The following is a 16466-nucleotide window of genomic DNA, read 5'->3' as shown; positions in this document are numbered from 1 at the left end:
AGATTAGTAATCGAAGGAAGAAGAGCGAGGAGAAAACCATGAAGTATGGTCTCTTGAGGTGGGAAGGGGCAATATAAAGGATACGAGGGGCACCGGTATAATATTATCATGGATGTGCTAGGCGGCTGGTCGAAAGAGACAGAGATTAGTGTGCGATCACTGGTTGGGCGAAAGACTACTCAAGTCTTAGGGTGCGTTTTTTATTCACAATTCTGGAATGTGAATGGACAGAATGTAAAATGCGCGCGTTTTTCTATTCCGCATTCTTATTCCGGAATGGACAGAATGCCATTCCATCCATTCTGCTCCCAGGGGCAGAATGAACAGAATGTTCCGAATGAAATCCAAGATGGCGAACGGCGAGATGAGCGCTGCGGATTCAAATACGTCTCTACAAGGGAAAAAATCAGGTTACACTTTTGAACAAAATGAAACATTGCTTCTAATTCCATTGTACCAAAAGTACAATGAAAATTGCCGCGATAACGGCTGCAATAGCAGCCTCTTCGTCGGCCGCCATATTTGTTACGCAATGTTTACTTGGCCAGGACCGACGGGGGTTTTTTTATGCAGACAATCCGAGTTATTCCTAGCATTCCGTACCAACCATTCTTATTCCAGAATTGTGGATAAAAAAACGCGCACTTAGAGAGAATGCAGAAGGCGGTTGTATCGGCGACGCTGAACATTGCAAGAACTTTCAAAGTAGTAACATGATCAGGTAATAATGATAAAAAAAAAAAACAACCGCTCAGAATGCGATCACCTCCTCCAGTTCCCCCACTAAAGGAAGAAAAGGAACGGTCATCAATCGTCGCTGACCGATTGCCATGAAGGCAAAGCCAGCGACGTGCTTCGCGCTCAGAGGTGAACGCTTCGCATCGTCATCACGGTTGATGAAGTTGTCTTTGTTGGGGTACAAAGACGGGACACGTACTATAGAAATGATCCTAGTAAGTACGGTCTTACAGAAAATTGGTCAACCGAAGGAAGTCATTAAAAATAGAACTCTTGTACATGTGGGAGCCGGAACCCGGAATAGTTGTCAATGCGCATGCGCAGTTGTTGAAATGGTTTCTATTTAAAAATAGACCACCCATGAATAGTTATTTGTATGAGTTTTAGACTTTCAGACATCTAGACTATGACTTTTATATATATTTTATTGATTTATTCACGTGCTATTTTAAGTTTCGCTTGGCTCACAGGCTACGCTATACGCTCTGTGTTGCTTTCTGATACTTTGCATACAGATAGTTTTACTGCGAATGTAATGATAATCAAAATGCGTCAACACAGTTTTGAGTGAGCCGATACATATCATCTTTGAAAAAGAGTTCTATTCTTTTACCTATTTTGGGAGCCTCGTTGCAAGAATCTCGAAAATCTCGAGCATCTCTTTTTTTAGCCTTTAGCCGGCCCTCTTCATGATCAATCCTATGTGTAAAGAGGCTAAACTTAGATTCTCGGTTTGGTCTCCATCCTGTCAATTGCTCTCATGTTAAGTTTTCTACGCAGTCAAATCAGCCTTGCAGTTATTTCAGTTACTTTAATTCACTTCGCACGAATATTCCTTGCTGTTTGTTTCGTATTACGTACTAATTCGAATGCAGATCACTGTTAGTCTATCCTAAGTGAAAACAGACTTACTGTGCTGAGTGAGTATCCTGTGACCTTTAGTGATCCTTCCGCCGGCTTCTCCTGTAGGTTCGCCTGTGATGTAGATGTAGGAGACTGGGGTTCGAGTCCTCGCCAGTGAACTATATTTTCACATAGCACGTTATATCTTTGTTTTACACATATACCTACAATATGAGGACCTCAAACAGGCAAAAGTACTATTTGCATGTATCAAGCGGCTTTTAATTTTCACCCAGACATACTACTGGGGCCCGGGTAACCCTACGATGGACTAGCATCGCTTCCAAGGAGGCCAGGGTGTATCAATACTCCTAGTTGGTTCTCTCTATAGAAATTGGTTTAAGCTCCTGCCGTGTGGGACACTAAGACTCGACTACGACTTCACCTTTTTCGGTGGATGGTGTTTGCTCGAAAAATGCTTTTCTAATAAAGGGAACTGGTGTGATACGCCAATCGTAGAAGCCAAACACAGCAAGAAGAAAATACGTGAATAGAAAAAACAAACAAAAACAGCAAGGACCCTCATTTTTTTTTCAAGTGCTTTATTTCTATGTATACCTTGGCCAATGAAAATCACTGCTACGTTTCTGAGTGGCACAAACGCTGTGGTACAAACAGGCTGTACTACGTTTCTGAGGTAAAAAATTTCTAATTTTTTTGTGGTACAAAATCAGCTCAAAGTTTTCTTAAACTAAAATCAAACTAAAAAGCAAGGGAAAGCAGAACTTTCCCATGCACGACTGCCGTGAGTCAGGTTGCTGTTTGGAACAGTCTGGGTAAATGTCTATACATTTTACTACACCAACTAAGAGAAGTACTACATTATCATGAGTAGTTATCTACTGCTGAAATGACCAAACGGAAGTCCAATTTATAAAAATACAACGAGTTTATTCGTGAAACAATAGGCCATTTCCTAGTTGCTTTGAACCTCATTTTAAAAGCGAGGCTATTATTGTGCATAGTTTTTATTATGAAAATTAGTTTTCATTCACATGCAAACAAAACTATTTTTCACATGAAAAACTTTGCACTTAACCTTGCTTTCGTGATGAGGTTCAAAGCAACTCGGGAATGGCCTATTATCGCTTGGAAACACAAACATCCACTAAATTGACCATAGCACTTGGAAGCGTTTTGTCTCAGTAGCACTAAAAGCCAAAATAGATTGCAAAAGCTGCAAGGAAAACCACTGGGCTAACACTAATGGAGGACCCATGGCCTTTAGGTGGGAAGGTTGGTTTCAGGTCAACGTTACACATGTCAGTTGTGCAGCACTCAATCTCACATGAGGTCACGTGAACATTCTCAAAGAGTTCAATATCCTTGATAATATCGTCGCAAGCCTTCGTCTTGTCTGACAAAAAAAAAAGTAGGTTCACAGTGTAAATGGCACCGTTCCGGAACACCACACTTCTTTTCCTGTTATTATTAATTTTTATTCAGCAGTAAAATCTTAAGGATACAAAAAATTGTAAATACAGGGGAAGGGGAGGGGGGGGGGGGTGGGAGGGGAGTTTGTTTTGGTTCTATATTGTTGTTGCTGTTGTTCTAAGTTCTTTTGTCAAAACATTCCGAGTACCGTTAAGGACTCCGGATGCGGAAAAATTATGCCTAGCCTCCCAGTTTAGTGTCCCCGGGCCTTTTATGAGCGATTTTTTTAAGAATGAAATGAGATTATACCGTTTTGCAATTATCTCACCTGCACAGTCAATGCATCCATTCACGTATCCAGTTTTTTTGGTTCCATCGTTTGGGTCTATGTATTTCCCAATGGCTTCAAACCAGTGTGACTTGTCGCAGTTCACAGTCGGCTTGTTTTTGGCATTGCAGTTTGCATACCTTTTACTATCGCCAAAACAAATGCCAGCACATTTTCCAGGACCTAAGAATTGAGAAAGTAATCAACTACTTTTTATTTTGATATCTCCGGTTCTCGGGCACCCATCATACACCAGGGTAGAGAGGGGCACAAAACAGTCTTTAGCCACCTATCCAAATCAGCTACATTAAAAATAGTGGGGTGTACTCGTGTCGAGGAAGGAGTCTAATCCTTTAAATTTTCTGACCTGCAGTTTGCGTACTGTGGTCTATCTATTTTTTTAGAATGAAATTTTACCGTTATGCAATTATCTCACCTCCACAGTCAATGCATCCATTCATGTATCCAATTTTTTGGTTTCATCGTTTGGGTCTATGTATTTCCAACACGAAACGTGTGAAAACAACACTTGACCAAGGACTTTGAAATGTTGAAATGGGTACTATAACACTTCTGTTTCTATGGCAATGTATCACGTGACCAATTAAGATTACCCTTCCAGTTTGCTCCTTTAAGTTTTCTAATGACACAGGGAAAGTATTCCATCTCCTCAACTTAATTTGTGACACAAATAACAGACAGGATTGTCATCTAACAGCAGACTCTTGACATTAAACAAAGAGCCATTTTTGGAAACTTTCCGCGTGATTTAACGTGATACTAAAAGATTGCTTGCACTTTTTTAATTCTTCGGTGAGCTCATTCAAATTTTGCCATGTTCACACTTTAGGGAAGGTATTGTGAGGATCTTTCAGTGAAAATACCTGGGCTACATGTACAAATACATGTATTAATCCAATAACTTTCAATAATCTCGAATGAACTGAATTAATCGTTTCAAACTTGCAACGTTGAATCGATTATTGTAATCTGTCAACGGCAGCATCAGTTGAAATCTCTAATCTTCATTGGATCAAGTCACCCGGTAATCACGCCCCAAATTGAGAAAAATGTTAAGCCCCTTCCCCGGGGGGGGGGGGTACTCCCTTATATGGGCTATATAGGTATGTGCGGCGCCAAAGGGCATCGTTTTTCAACCGCTTTGGTCATAAATAGGGTATCGATTTTAGCCATTTTGCCGCCATTTCGGTAATAAATAGGGTATCAATTCTTGCACTCTAGTCTTGAATGGGTTTTTTTTTTTTTTGAAGCTACGTTTACAGCAACCGTGTACGTGCCGCAACGGCTTGTCATGCGCTCCGGTCACGCGCTGGACTCCAGGGGTTTTGAACTGAAGTTGACCAGACACTATCAGGTTATAAATAGGGTAAGGAAAATCGCAGATTTTGGTCATAAATAGGGTAAGGGTTTTGGGAAGCGGGCCGCACACCCCTATACATTTTTTTTGGGAGTACCCCCCCCCCCCGGCCCCATCCGCTTTTATAAAACGTCGTCAGCAGCCGTCCTTTGGACTTAGAAAGGAACGGCAACGCCTGAAAACACCGGCGTGATTTCGGTCACGTGCTAAGCAACCAAAATCGTTGACGTGCATCAACAACACGCAAGAAATTTTACGGCGCTTCTTGGAAGGAGAACTAAACGCTTGCTGTCTGTTATTCAATTACCACGGCAGCGGCAGAGCCTCTCAAAATACTAGGGTTTTTTCAATACGGGATAATAAATTTATTCTAGGTTTTCGATCCAATCAGTTTTCAGATGAGAGATAATCCATTTCATTTATCCGACTGTCACTTCAGTGTTATTACGCGGGATGCCTTGAGGACAGACTGTGTCTAAAATTCGGCTGGGTATCTTTTTCTTTTTCATGGTAGCTACAAATCGGCATATTAATTTATTCATTAAACTCTGCTTGAAGAGCTTGAAGACAGGTGCCGTGACAACATTTTATATGACAGCTGAATACAGATATACTCTTTCCCGGGCCAACTAAGGGATATGATCCAGCTAAAAAGTCCCTCATATCCCCTTGATGAGTTGAAAGTTCCAAAAAAAAAAAAAATGGAAACATGAAAGGAAGTAAATGCCGTTCAAACTCTTGTATTGAAAGCTGGAATAACCAATTTCTGGAAAGCCAGCAGTTGAATCAACATTTAAAGAAACATTTAAAGAAACATTTTTTGACGTGTCAACTAGTACTATTCTGCTCTTTTCTAGCTTTCTTACTCGGCCGGGCCGTGAGGCACCGAGTTAAGTCCTGAGTCGCGTACTTTTTTATTTGTATTTTTTTTCTTGTCGCAATTGTCCAAAGACATTGTATATGACCAATCGACGTAATAAATGCCGTAGACGGCGGATGCAAGACAAATGAATAAAAATACGACTTTGGAATTCATGAAGAAAAGTACCTCGGGAAGTCTTAATGAGTACTTTTGACTTCTTTCTGTCCAGACCTGTAAATATCCGCACTTGAAGATTGAGGACGGAAACCGTTTTGCGAAAATTTGCGTTACATGCGATCGCCACTCTATTGGAAAGCGTAAAACACTTGAATGTGGCCTACACGACGTATTCTTCTCGACATTGTTCTTTTCATTTCATTCCTTGCCGTATTGGTCATTGTTGTTTTCATTCAAGATCACGACGGCTGTGAAGCGTTCGCGAACGGTTGCTTTTAGCTCATTTAGGGTTCTGGAGCTGTTACAACAAAAAGATGATGGCAATGATAGCACAATGATAGCATGTCAAGAGGCGAAGAAAGCGATTCATATCGTCAGCTGCAGTATGTAAGCGACGAATTGAGTATAATCTGTACTGCGTGACTCTGTTATTGCGTAAGCACATGTCTGAAATGCAATGAAATGTTCTTATCTTTCGAAACCTTGCTTCTTGCTTTGTATAAATGTCTGGATTTATATTTGAGTATAGGGAACTTAAAGGAAAGGGTTTTTTGGGACAACGGAGGAAAAAATTCGATCGGGTCTCGCAACCAAAGAAGCTGAAATTTGGCTGTGTATAATGATGTACCTTAAAATTTCTATTAAATTCTTTATTCATAATTTTTCAGCCAAAAGTGCTGGACTTGTTGCCAATACGACAAGGGACATTTGCGCGCGCGTATTCTGTTCTCATTTCTCAATCAGTAGGTAGTAGGTCAGCGCCCAACAAGCGTCGCGGGTGTTTTTGAGCAAAAATTTCAATGACAGCCGTCAACTTCAATATCCTGGTCATAGTGAATGTTCATGAGAGCAAGGGAAGCCTCTCGTTCACTAGACAGAGTTGCCGTTAAGTAAGTCTCTAATCGACGTAGAATACTAAAAGATCGTTCGCATTCTACGGAGGTTATTGGCAAGATACAGAGGATTCCTAACAGATGGTGAGTGTTGGGATAAAAATCATTGTCGCATTTAGCTAGAGCTTTAACCGCGTTGTCAGGTAGTGAAGATTGAGCATGCTGCAGCCATTTTCGGCACAATAGGAGGAGTTCAACGTTGGTGACCTGAGGCGATGGAAGGTCATCAGCATAAAACTGAAGTGCATCTCTTAGCTTATCGTGTTCTTGAGTGATCAGCAGCTTTGGAACAAGGCAGAGCAGCGAAGACAGTATATTTTATCGTTTTCATGGCTGAAATAAATGTCAATCTGGGTAGGCAAATGGTCTAGTGAGAGAATTGCAACGGGCCCTCTTGCAATACTCTTTAGGCGTTGTTGTCTCCACGTTACTGCGATGCTCCTGTCGGCCTACTACCCTTGGAATAGTAGGTTCGATGCCGAATTTCCTTCCACGGTTAGCAGCTGTCTCAAACCATTGTTGAAACTGGGCGTCAATCTGCTCTTTAGTTAGCTTGTGGTGGCATTTGATATCATCAACTTGGCAGTATGCATGCTTCGCACACACCAATGTTGCGTTTCTGTGGCCTAATGCTCAGGGGCTTTACGAACGATAAGCACTTCATAGCAGTAACTTGAGTGATGAGGAAGGGAAACCTCAATACGGCATTTAAAAGCGAACTAGCTTTATTTAGACTTTCGCCTTCCCAGGTTCATGGAGTGCTGTTGCACTAATTTTGGAACAGTCATTATGGGAGATGGCATCAAGTGTCTTCACGAAAGAAGGTAACATGTCAAAAAATACCTCGTATGCTTCATGCCGTTTGACCCATCTTGTACGGCAAAGCCACAACAGCGTTTTTTTTTTCTTTTCATTGGGAGCCTCCTTTTCTATAACTGCGTGCAAAAGCTGGTTTCGTTTTGGGGGCTTCCGCAACCCCTTGGAACCCTCCCCTGGGAACGCCCCTGATTGGTGCCGAGAAGGCAAACCAGCCGTTCAAGAAGGAAAACTTAAAAACAATCCACCAACAAAGAAGTTTCACGATGCGATGAAACTCAAGAAGCTGAAGACCTTTCCTTCTTCCTTGAGAAAAAGCCCATTTGAGACCGTCAGCATCAAAGATGCATCAAAGAGCCGTCATCTTAAAATCATATCGAAGTCTGACGGATGATTGTTGGGGTCAAAGCCGCAAGATCGAAGTGAGAGAACTAATATTGCGTTGTAGTGTTGGCCCTTTAGCCAGGGCTTTAGCTACCCCGGAGGGATTTTCCAGGAAAACCAACAAGGCAGCCCTGGCAACGTATCTCCAGAAAGATATGATCCAGTCTTCGCCGGGCTGAGACAATTCCACAGCACGATGCACAACTGTGATAGATGGGATATGATTAGCCTTCTCCAAAAGCTTAATGTTTCAGGCCGGGAGCAATGAAACAACTTACATTTGGAAGCTGTTATTTGGGTGATCAGTGTTGAATACGTGTTAATTAAACCTATTTTGAGTCTGATCTAAAAACAGTGAAAAACTGATCATATAAAAACTTTTAAAGAACTAAATTTTCGGCAAACTTATGTTGAAAATGAAAGCACACTGCCACAGCAAATTTCAAGGAGGGCATCTGGAGACGATCCCTTGAAAACAATTAAATAAATTCCAAGTCCTATTGGATGGAGTTGAAGCTAAAAGAATTAAACAACAAAGAAGAGCTTCACTGTGATTGGATGGAGGGAGGCCCGTTCCTGAAGCTCCGATGAACTGCAATCTAAGCCGGGCCACATTCAAGCAATCAGTGTCAACTACACATCACGTTTTTGATAAAGCCAACACGATAAAACTTTCTCAAAACTAAATTAAAACATAACCGTTCGATTCAGTAACGAGAAGCCAATAGTATCATGGAAATTTTGACAAGCTTGACGGTTTGACAGATATACGGAAACATTGACAAAACATGCAACAAGGGTGAATTCAAAAGGTGGAATTTGAAATAGAAGCCAAACTCAGTCTTGAACTTGAATCAGCTAGTATTTGCGTTCCATGTTCTTTGAAATTAGTTTTTAAGAAAAGCATTTACATGCAAAATTATTTTACGAGTACAGTTACAGTTCCAGCTTCTAGCTAGAAAAATTAATGGTTATTGTAAATGAAAGCTATAATTTGGTTTGCGTTGCGTGATTTACGTCATTTCCGTTTTCATCTACTTTAATTTTTAATGTCTCTTTTGTTATCATAAGTAAGCTGTTTGTATTCGATCGCAAACTAGTTTTGCGACAGTCGAATCGTGAACAGACCGAAAGAAGGATCGTACATATTGCAAAGCCACAAGATAGTTTACCGGATAAAGACTAAAAGAGGTATGCCTTCTTAGTTTATATTCGTAGCCCTTTATAGTCTGAACAATTTGTGATTTCTTTGGTTTGGGAATTTATTGATATTTCGAAGTTAAATTACTCGATTGATTTTCTCACGTCATGTGCGCTCAAGCATTCACTCTTTTCGAATATCAAACACCACCAAACACGTATTATGCGATTGTTTTAATATACAGAACGAGTGAAAATTCGCCAACTTCGCAATATGTAAATTAAACAACTTATATATTACAGATCGAAACCTCGCCTTTGTACAACGGCGAAGTGGACCGTCTGCAAATAAAAGAGACTGCACTCTCGCCGTTGTACAACGGCGAAGTGAATGCCTCTAGCTGTATATCAGGTATATATTACAGATCAAAACCTTGCCGTTGTACAACGGCGAAGTGAACCGTCTGTACATAAAAGACACTGAAATCTCGCCGTTGTACAAAGGCGAGGTAAATGCCTCCGTATATAAAAGAGATTGAAATGTCGCCGTTGTACAAGGGCGAGGTTAATGCCTCTGTATATAAAAGAGACTGAAATCTCGCCATTGTACAGCGGCGAGGTGAATGCCTCTGTATATAACAGAGACTGAAATCTCGCCGTTATGAATGCCTCTGTATATAAAAGAGAATGAAATGTCGCCGTTGTACAACGGCGAGGTAAATGCCTCTGTATATATAGAGACTGAAATATCGCCATTGTACAACGGCGAGGGAATAACTTTGTTTGACCTTTGTAATTTGAATGTTACGCAATGGCGCAAATTATAAGGGTTTGTATGGGAATTTACGAACGTGTTTTGGAATCGAAACTAAAGGGCATGAATTGAATATGTGGTGTGGTGTAACTTTTTCTACTTGATAGCCAAACATAAATAATATAAAAAAAATTAACGTATACTATATACTGATATATTTGCTGTTAACACTTTTTTCCTTACTGTATTTTCCTAACCCAAGCCTAATTTAACTAGCAAAGCTCTTCAACTACTATTATAAATTCTTCTTTTCCCTATTTTAATTAACTGCACAGAGGTAGTGGCCAACACGAAAGCTCTGTACGTTGAATGTTTTTTCTTACTGTAAAATATTTGTATTTCGTTGTAATAAGTGTAAATAAAATTGAATTGAATTGAATTGAATTGTAAAAAAAATGGCTTACCTTGTCTCCTCGGTATCTTGCCAGTGTTTGTGTGCCATATTTTGGCCATTTCAGCGCGATTTAGTGGGTTTTAGGTTTGCAGATGCCAATCAAGACTTTATCCACCAAAATTGACCAAAAAGTAATCAAAACCAATTATAAAAGAACAATAAAATGATATAAGGAAGTTAATTTTTCTGCACCATTAGGTTGTCACGGTAACATCAAATTCATTTTATCCCGGTCTAAATAGGGTCTTGGTATATAGATAGGTTCATTACACGAGAGTCAGAACTGATTTTTGGTCTTACATTAATTATATAATTTTTATGTAAATTTACTGTTAATTATAATTTTATTGTATTTCACATGGCTCTAGCATTTTTTTTATTCTTAAGAGCAACTTTATTCACCCATCAATTGTAACGTTGTATAACTATTATATTCAGTTGTAGGAGATCTTAGCAAGCTCTACTGAGCATTTCAAAGAAGATCGCCAGTCATTGTTTACAAGTTATAAAAAAAGTACAATTAATGGCGCGTTGTATGAGTTACATAATCTAAATAATGCTGTATAGATATCTTAATCAAGTTTTTACATGAACTATAAGACTTTTTATTTCTAAGATTTTCCGGTAGACTGTTCCACGGTTGTACTCCTCTGTATTTGACAGAGAATTTACCATAATTTGTTCTTTGATAATCTATGTGTATATTAGATGTTGATCGTGTATTGTAACTATGTAAATATTCATTCTTTGTGAAGTGAAGTAATCATTAAATGTTATAGGTAATTTTTTATTGAAATATAGCAACATAAAAAGAGCTGTTAAGTGTGTATAATTAAGTTCGTAAATATTAAATAACTTCAGTGATTGAAAAATCTAGTGCTTTGATCCTTCTCCAAATGGTGCAAATGTCACAATTCTTACTATCTTCCAAGACTGTGATTTATTAAACCTATAGATACGTGTCACCTTATATAATAATTTCACCCTCTTTTACTTCCTTCCTTTAAAATGACATTGATATTTCTTATCTGCTTCCAGATTCCTGACATTCCTTAAATTTTGGACATGAATCTAGGCGCGTTCCTGTGTCAACTCCATGACTTGGCTTGCATTTTTAGAGTAACTCAGCCAGAAGTCAAAGATATAGAGTCGGCTGTGTTTGAAGGATTGTCAGTCATTCTTAACAAGGGTCAGACATTGAAAGTTGAAACGTTCCTTGAGACCGGAAGCATACCTGCAAGTGAAGAAGGTCGGGTTGTAAGCTATGGAGACCTTTTTTCTGTGGAAAAAATCCTACCTGTTGGAAGTTTCTATGAAGGAACTAAAAATTCGCTTCCCGACGAGTTCGACTTTAACATCAAGATTAATGTTGGCGAGATTGACATTCATCAAGGGTGCAGACCGGGTCGTGTGCAGGTCACATTTGAAAGTAGCCGCCAGAAAACGCTGGAAAACCTTTCCAAACTGTTTTCTGGAATGATTGAACAAACGTTAAAAGTCATGACAGATGTGGAGAAAACGATAAGAAGGGATACAGGCACGCTGCACATTTCATCACTGCTTTCTTCGTTAACAGTACCTTGTCTTGAAATGTTGTGGAAAGGGATCAATAGTTCATTTAAAATTGGCGTGGATGTCCTGCCTTCAATTCAGTGCACTGATAGCTTTGTTGAGGATCTCGGGAAGGATAAACATTTTCCTTCAAATTTCCATCAGTTGGTGAAAGATCGCGGTTGCTTTCTTGTACCCAAACCTTGTTCCCCAAACTGCAACCAATGTTTTCACGTTTCCTTTGCTCAAGGAGAGCTTTATCTAATGCAGTCCCTCGATGAATTGCATCGCATGTGTTACAGAGTGACGAAATGGCTACTTTCTGGAAACATTTTGAATTCCTACCAGGTCAAAATGGCTATCCTAGACCATGTTTATCTCTTGAAATGCGACCTCAAAAGATCCCTCGATGAATGCATTTTAGCGGTGCTTGGGTCATTACTTACCAATTACAATGAACTGAAGATGCCGACCTTTTTCTTGCGTTCCTGTTGTTTAATCACAAAGGATGGCGAGGGAAAAGCGCGTTACCTGGATTATCTTGTAGATGCTACAGAAGTTGACATGTCAACAATACCAGTAATGGCAACACAATGCAGCGATCTTGATAGCTACAAGAACTATGACTGGCTAGACATGTTTGCGTGGTATGAATTTCAGAGGCGCTGTCTCAGTCTGATGATAGACGTGCTTCGCTACGTCTTCATTGAAGAAGTCCCATTCTATTCGAGTTACCGTCACAGGTTTAAAGCTCTTGCAGTCTTTTTTGTAACTGACATTGGCGCAATTTCGATTCCAGGGATGAAGAGTCCTTTTGAAATATCTAGAAGACCAACAACGAGAGAGTGGAAAGAAAAGGTGCCCAATTTTTCACAGAGGGTCTTCATTCCTGCGTTTTCTTTGATTCTCGAGGAAATCCAAGGAATCTTGGGAGAATCATTTGCAGTGCCCGGTGTACGTTCTTCCCCACCAATTCATTTGTGTCTGCCGTGCCCAGTAATGGGATACTCCCAGGGTAGTATTGGTTCTTTTGTGTATAGAGAACCTAATGGAGATCGCATTTTCCGTCAGGGAGTCATGTGCTATTTTGCACGTTTACAGGGCGGTTCTTGGTGTCCGGTTGCATTTGGTAAGATGTCCTTCATAGACAGCTTTGAGGAATACTTCCATTCCTATATGTTGGGCAAACTGGCTAGTTTTCGAGGAGGGCCAAGTTCTCAGCTGGTTAGAGGAGGCAGTCTGAAGGCTACTGAAGGAAATGAAAGCCGTGATAATGAAGAGATCCCCGACTTTGAAGGACCGTTCCACTACAATGTACGTTATGATGGGGAAGCATTCATGGAAAAAATTGTCACTCACTGGAACTACAGACGCTGTCTCATCCGCTTCCTTCTCAGCAAAATGTTATTTGCACTTTCTTTAACGAAAGGTGAATGAGCTGAGGCGAGCCGAGCTGAGCTGTTATTTGCTAAGAACTGAATCAACAAGGAGAATAAGAAAACGCGGAAATTACCCATCTCCGTGGTGAACGTCTCGTTGGACAAGGTAACCGTAGCATTACATCCCCCCCCCCCCCCTAGTTCTCAGCTCCCCATCCCGTCTTATGCTCCTCCAACAGATACGCACCACATACAAGGACACTGAAAACACTAAGGTTGCGTTCGATTGACCGTATTCAGGAATAAGAATGAGCGGAATAGCTGTTAAATTTCTCTTTTTAAGTAATTTGGGAAGATATTTCTGCAAACTCTCGTCTCGTACTCCAGTAACTCCTAAAACCTCTTATGAGGGATTTCTTGTCATTGTTGTATGTATTCCTGTTCCAGAATAGGGTCAATCGAACTCACCCTAAGCATCACCCTTGATTTGGCAGTTCATCCTTCAACAACAACGCGGGGCCTGTCAGTTCAAAACACCTTAAGAAAGTTGCTTATACGGGTCTTCAGGAGCCCAAAACCCGAGCCTCTATCTCTCATACGAAGCCTTGGAGTCAATCCTTTTCGGAGTAGATTTATTTTTTAAACGAGTTTCAAGGAACCTATGGAACACCCACATCCCAAATATCCAATCAGAGAAAAGCATTGACAATTAAAAGCAGTTCTAAGGGAAAGTGTTGACTTGTCATGGGCTCCTGAGATGACAATCACATTTTAGACTAGTTTTAGCTGTTTCAATAAGGAAAGAGGATAAGTGTTTTATTCAAAAGTGTCTCAATAACAATTTCGATTTTATGAACACTTGGCGCCCCATCAACGCCTTGTTGTTGTTCCACGGTTTTTTTAGTGCGATCACTGCTGCAGACAGCCTTCGTACTTTCAAAAATAAACTTAGAGAATTCCTTTTTGAATCATTTCTTGTCAGCTAGGAGAGTTACCTATTGATGTTTTTATCTATTATTATGATTTTAACGCTTAGATATTTATGTTCGATATTTTAAACTGATGAATTATTTATATGCTTATGTATATGCTTATGTACGTTGGGTCTGAAAAAACCCTGACTGGGAGATTCAATAAAGTTTTACTTTTACATTTTTAAATTGGCCCAGTAGGGCCCGCTAGGCTCCGTTTGGAGATTTGACAGGCCTTTTTCGGGAAATTGACCCAAAATGTTCCAAATTTCTGGTACAAAACATACGAATTAACAAAAAATTGGAGGGGCGAAATTTATATTTGACAGCAATTTAAATTTTAGTGTAATGTATTTGTAGCTATAGTGAGGAACGATTTTAAAACAATATAACCATGCTCGCAAACTGTATTGAAATCTTTTCGCAACAGTAATGTAGCCTTCCTTGGTAAAATTTGTGCGCCATGCTTGGCGCAAAGTTTTTGCTCCAATATATTTTTATTTGTGGTAATCCCACAATTATGCTACTCTGTTGAATAAACCATGTCAGGTTTCTTCCGTAAGCTTCCGTGTGGCTTCTTAGATGTTCGACAGATCTTGTTATTGGGACCTCGCGCGGCGACGATGATAACGCACACGATAAAATAACGTAAGTTCAATTCGCCCTCTCTGTCTTACTTTCTGATAATTTAAACTATCTACGAGCTCAATTCATAATGGCAGCTTTCAGGTTCAGAAAGAGAGAGGGAAACTAATCATCATCGTTCCCCACAAAACCTTGAATTTGGTCATTTCCGGTTGTTGTTTTCCAAAGGAACGAAAAGAAACAAGACCAAATGCAGAGCCAGTTTGTCGTTTTCTGACTTTCTCTTTACCGTCATCGTCATCGTTGCTAAAGGTCCCTTTTCCCAGGAAAAAAACGTCGCCGTAACATCGGGTTATGTCTATGATAGACCGAGTGTACAGAAAAGGCCGGGCCTTATGCATAACATTCCCGCTGTTAGTTATTCCGAGGCCGTGTCAGTTGCCCAAATAACCATACTAGATGAAAGGAGGAACAATGCGTGTGGAGACTATATGAATAGGCTTAGAAGTGGTAATCATCCCATTAGTTGTTTATTGTCTAGATAAGAGCCTGTTGGGTACATTTACAATCTCAGGTCAGGCATTGCTTGTAAAAAGGTTTTTTTGTGACCGTCTGACATGTAGAACACGACGGTCACAAGATTCCGTGACAGTTTAAATTTTAGTTGGATTTAAAACGAATTTTATAGATTTCTTGTTGTATTTATAATTTATTTTAAGCATCTTTATATAGTACTGTAATTCACCTATATTTCAGCTGCAAATGAGTTTAATAAACGGTCTTAAGTCATTATAAGACAGTTTGGTAAGAGTAACAGTAAGATAAACACGTTCTGCTCTGTATAAAGTTTGAAATTGTTGTCTATTGGGTTTGATCAATTGATTTCATTAATTAATTAGACTTAAGCCACAGTCAAATTATAACCTGCGATCAAATACATAACACTTACTGCTCGATCTGCCCAACAAGACCAAGAAGACAACAGGAGACAGGGCGTTCTTTGCAGCTGCGCCGACGTTGTGGAACGCCCTTCCAGACGAGTTGAGAGCTTTCGGCAGTCTCAAAACGTTTATGGCACGGTTGAAAACTCATTATTTTAAATTAGCCTTAAGCTTATGGCCTGTAGTATTTTAACACAGGTCTCTTGCATGCATATATATGTGATATTCTTTATTTAGTATCCATTGTAGTATTATAAGCATTGTAATGTTAAGCGCATTACATCATATACCCATGTATTTTGCGCTATATAAATAATAAAGTTATGTTATGTTTGAGTCAGAAAAGGCCTATAAATGTATCGTTCTCAGCAGTATGAATACGTTTATAGAAATTAAGCCTAAGGAGAAATACAATGTTGCATTTAACAAATCGACTGCAGTTTTCTATGGTCTATACTCTTATAGACCATAAAATGACGTCAAAAAATGTTCAAAACTCAAGTGGAACCACGAGCCGCAGGCGAGTGGTTTCACTGCCAAGTTTTGGACATTTTATGGCGTCATTTTATGGTCTATAAGAGTATAGATCATAGAAAACTGCCGTCGATTTGTTTTTTACAATAACATGGAAAAAGTACGAGCGGAATTGGCTATTTTTTTCGTTGAGAAAGCGCGCGCGCGCGCGTTACATCTGACGTCATTTTTAACGTCTGTACTCTTATAGACAATGGCTACGAGCCAATCAGCGCGCAGGAATTTGGACAGTTATTGTAAAATGTAAAATGGTAACCCGTTTCTGTGACTAAAATGCACCATCAGTGTGTTACTTTGCATTGAG

At 39.8% G+C, this 16466-nt stretch overlaps 2 protein-coding genes and 1 non-coding gene across 3 annotated transcripts; 1 reads left to right on the top strand and 2 right to left on the bottom strand.

The window, feature by feature from the left end:
- Window positions 1-746: 746 nt before the first annotated feature.
- On the bottom strand, window positions 747-967 carry LOC146457551 (small nucleolar RNA U3). The gene has a single exon (XR_014858449.1). It is a non-coding gene; the product is annotated as a small nucleolar RNA U3 (small nucleolar RNA).
- Window positions 968-2178: 1211 nt separating this feature from the next.
- LOC146457550 (putative skeletal organic matrix protein 2) lies at window positions 2179-3804 on the bottom strand. The gene is made up of 3 exons (XM_085091831.1): window positions 3780-3804; window positions 3344-3526; window positions 2179-2998 (listed from the first exon to the last, which is right to left on the bottom strand). The coding sequence occupies exons 1-3, from the start codon at window positions 3802-3804 to the stop codon at window positions 2793-2795; spliced, it is 414 nt and encodes a 137-aa protein (XP_084947957.1). The 3' UTR covers window positions 2179-2792.
- Window positions 3805-8936: 5132 nt separating this feature from the next.
- Window positions 8937-15959, top strand: LOC146457549 (uncharacterized). Its single transcript, XM_085091827.1, has 2 exons — window positions 8937-9044; window positions 11240-15959. Exon 2 carries the CDS (start codon window positions 11267-11269, stop codon window positions 13187-13189), a length of 1923 nt encoding a protein of 640 aa, XP_084947953.1. The 5' UTR covers window positions 8937-9044; window positions 11240-11266; the 3' UTR covers window positions 13190-15959.
- Window positions 15960-16466: the final 507 nt, after the last annotated feature.

This window comes from Pavona decussata, unplaced genomic scaffold (assembly GCF_977016875.1).
Source record: "Pavona decussata unplaced genomic scaffold, jaPavDecu1.1 SCAFFOLD_240, whole genome shotgun sequence".
Taxonomy (NCBI): Eukaryota; Metazoa; Cnidaria; class Anthozoa; order Scleractinia; family Agariciidae; genus Pavona; species Pavona decussata.
Note: the sequence above shows the minus strand (reverse complement) of the source record. Positions and strands in the feature narration are given on the sequence as shown.

What these genes read in the sequence shown, in the direction of transcription:
- LOC146457550 (XM_085091831.1), bottom strand. Translation starts at nt 3,804, where the DNA reads ATGAATGGATGCATTGACTGTGGAG. An exon ending in TGGATGCATTGACTGTGGAG is followed by an intron (nt 3,527 to 3,779) that starts GTGAGATAATTG and finishes CTCAATTCTTAG; the next exon opens with GTCCTGGAAAATGTGCTGGC. An exon ending in TGGATGCATTGACTGTGCAG is followed by an intron (nt 2,999 to 3,343) that starts GTGAGATAATTG and finishes TTTTTTTGTCAG; the next exon opens with ACAAGACGAAGGCTTGCGAC.
- LOC146457549 (XM_085091827.1), top strand. Translation starts at nt 11,267, where the DNA reads ATGAATCTAGGCGCGTTCCTGTGTCAACTCCATGACTTGGCTTGCATT.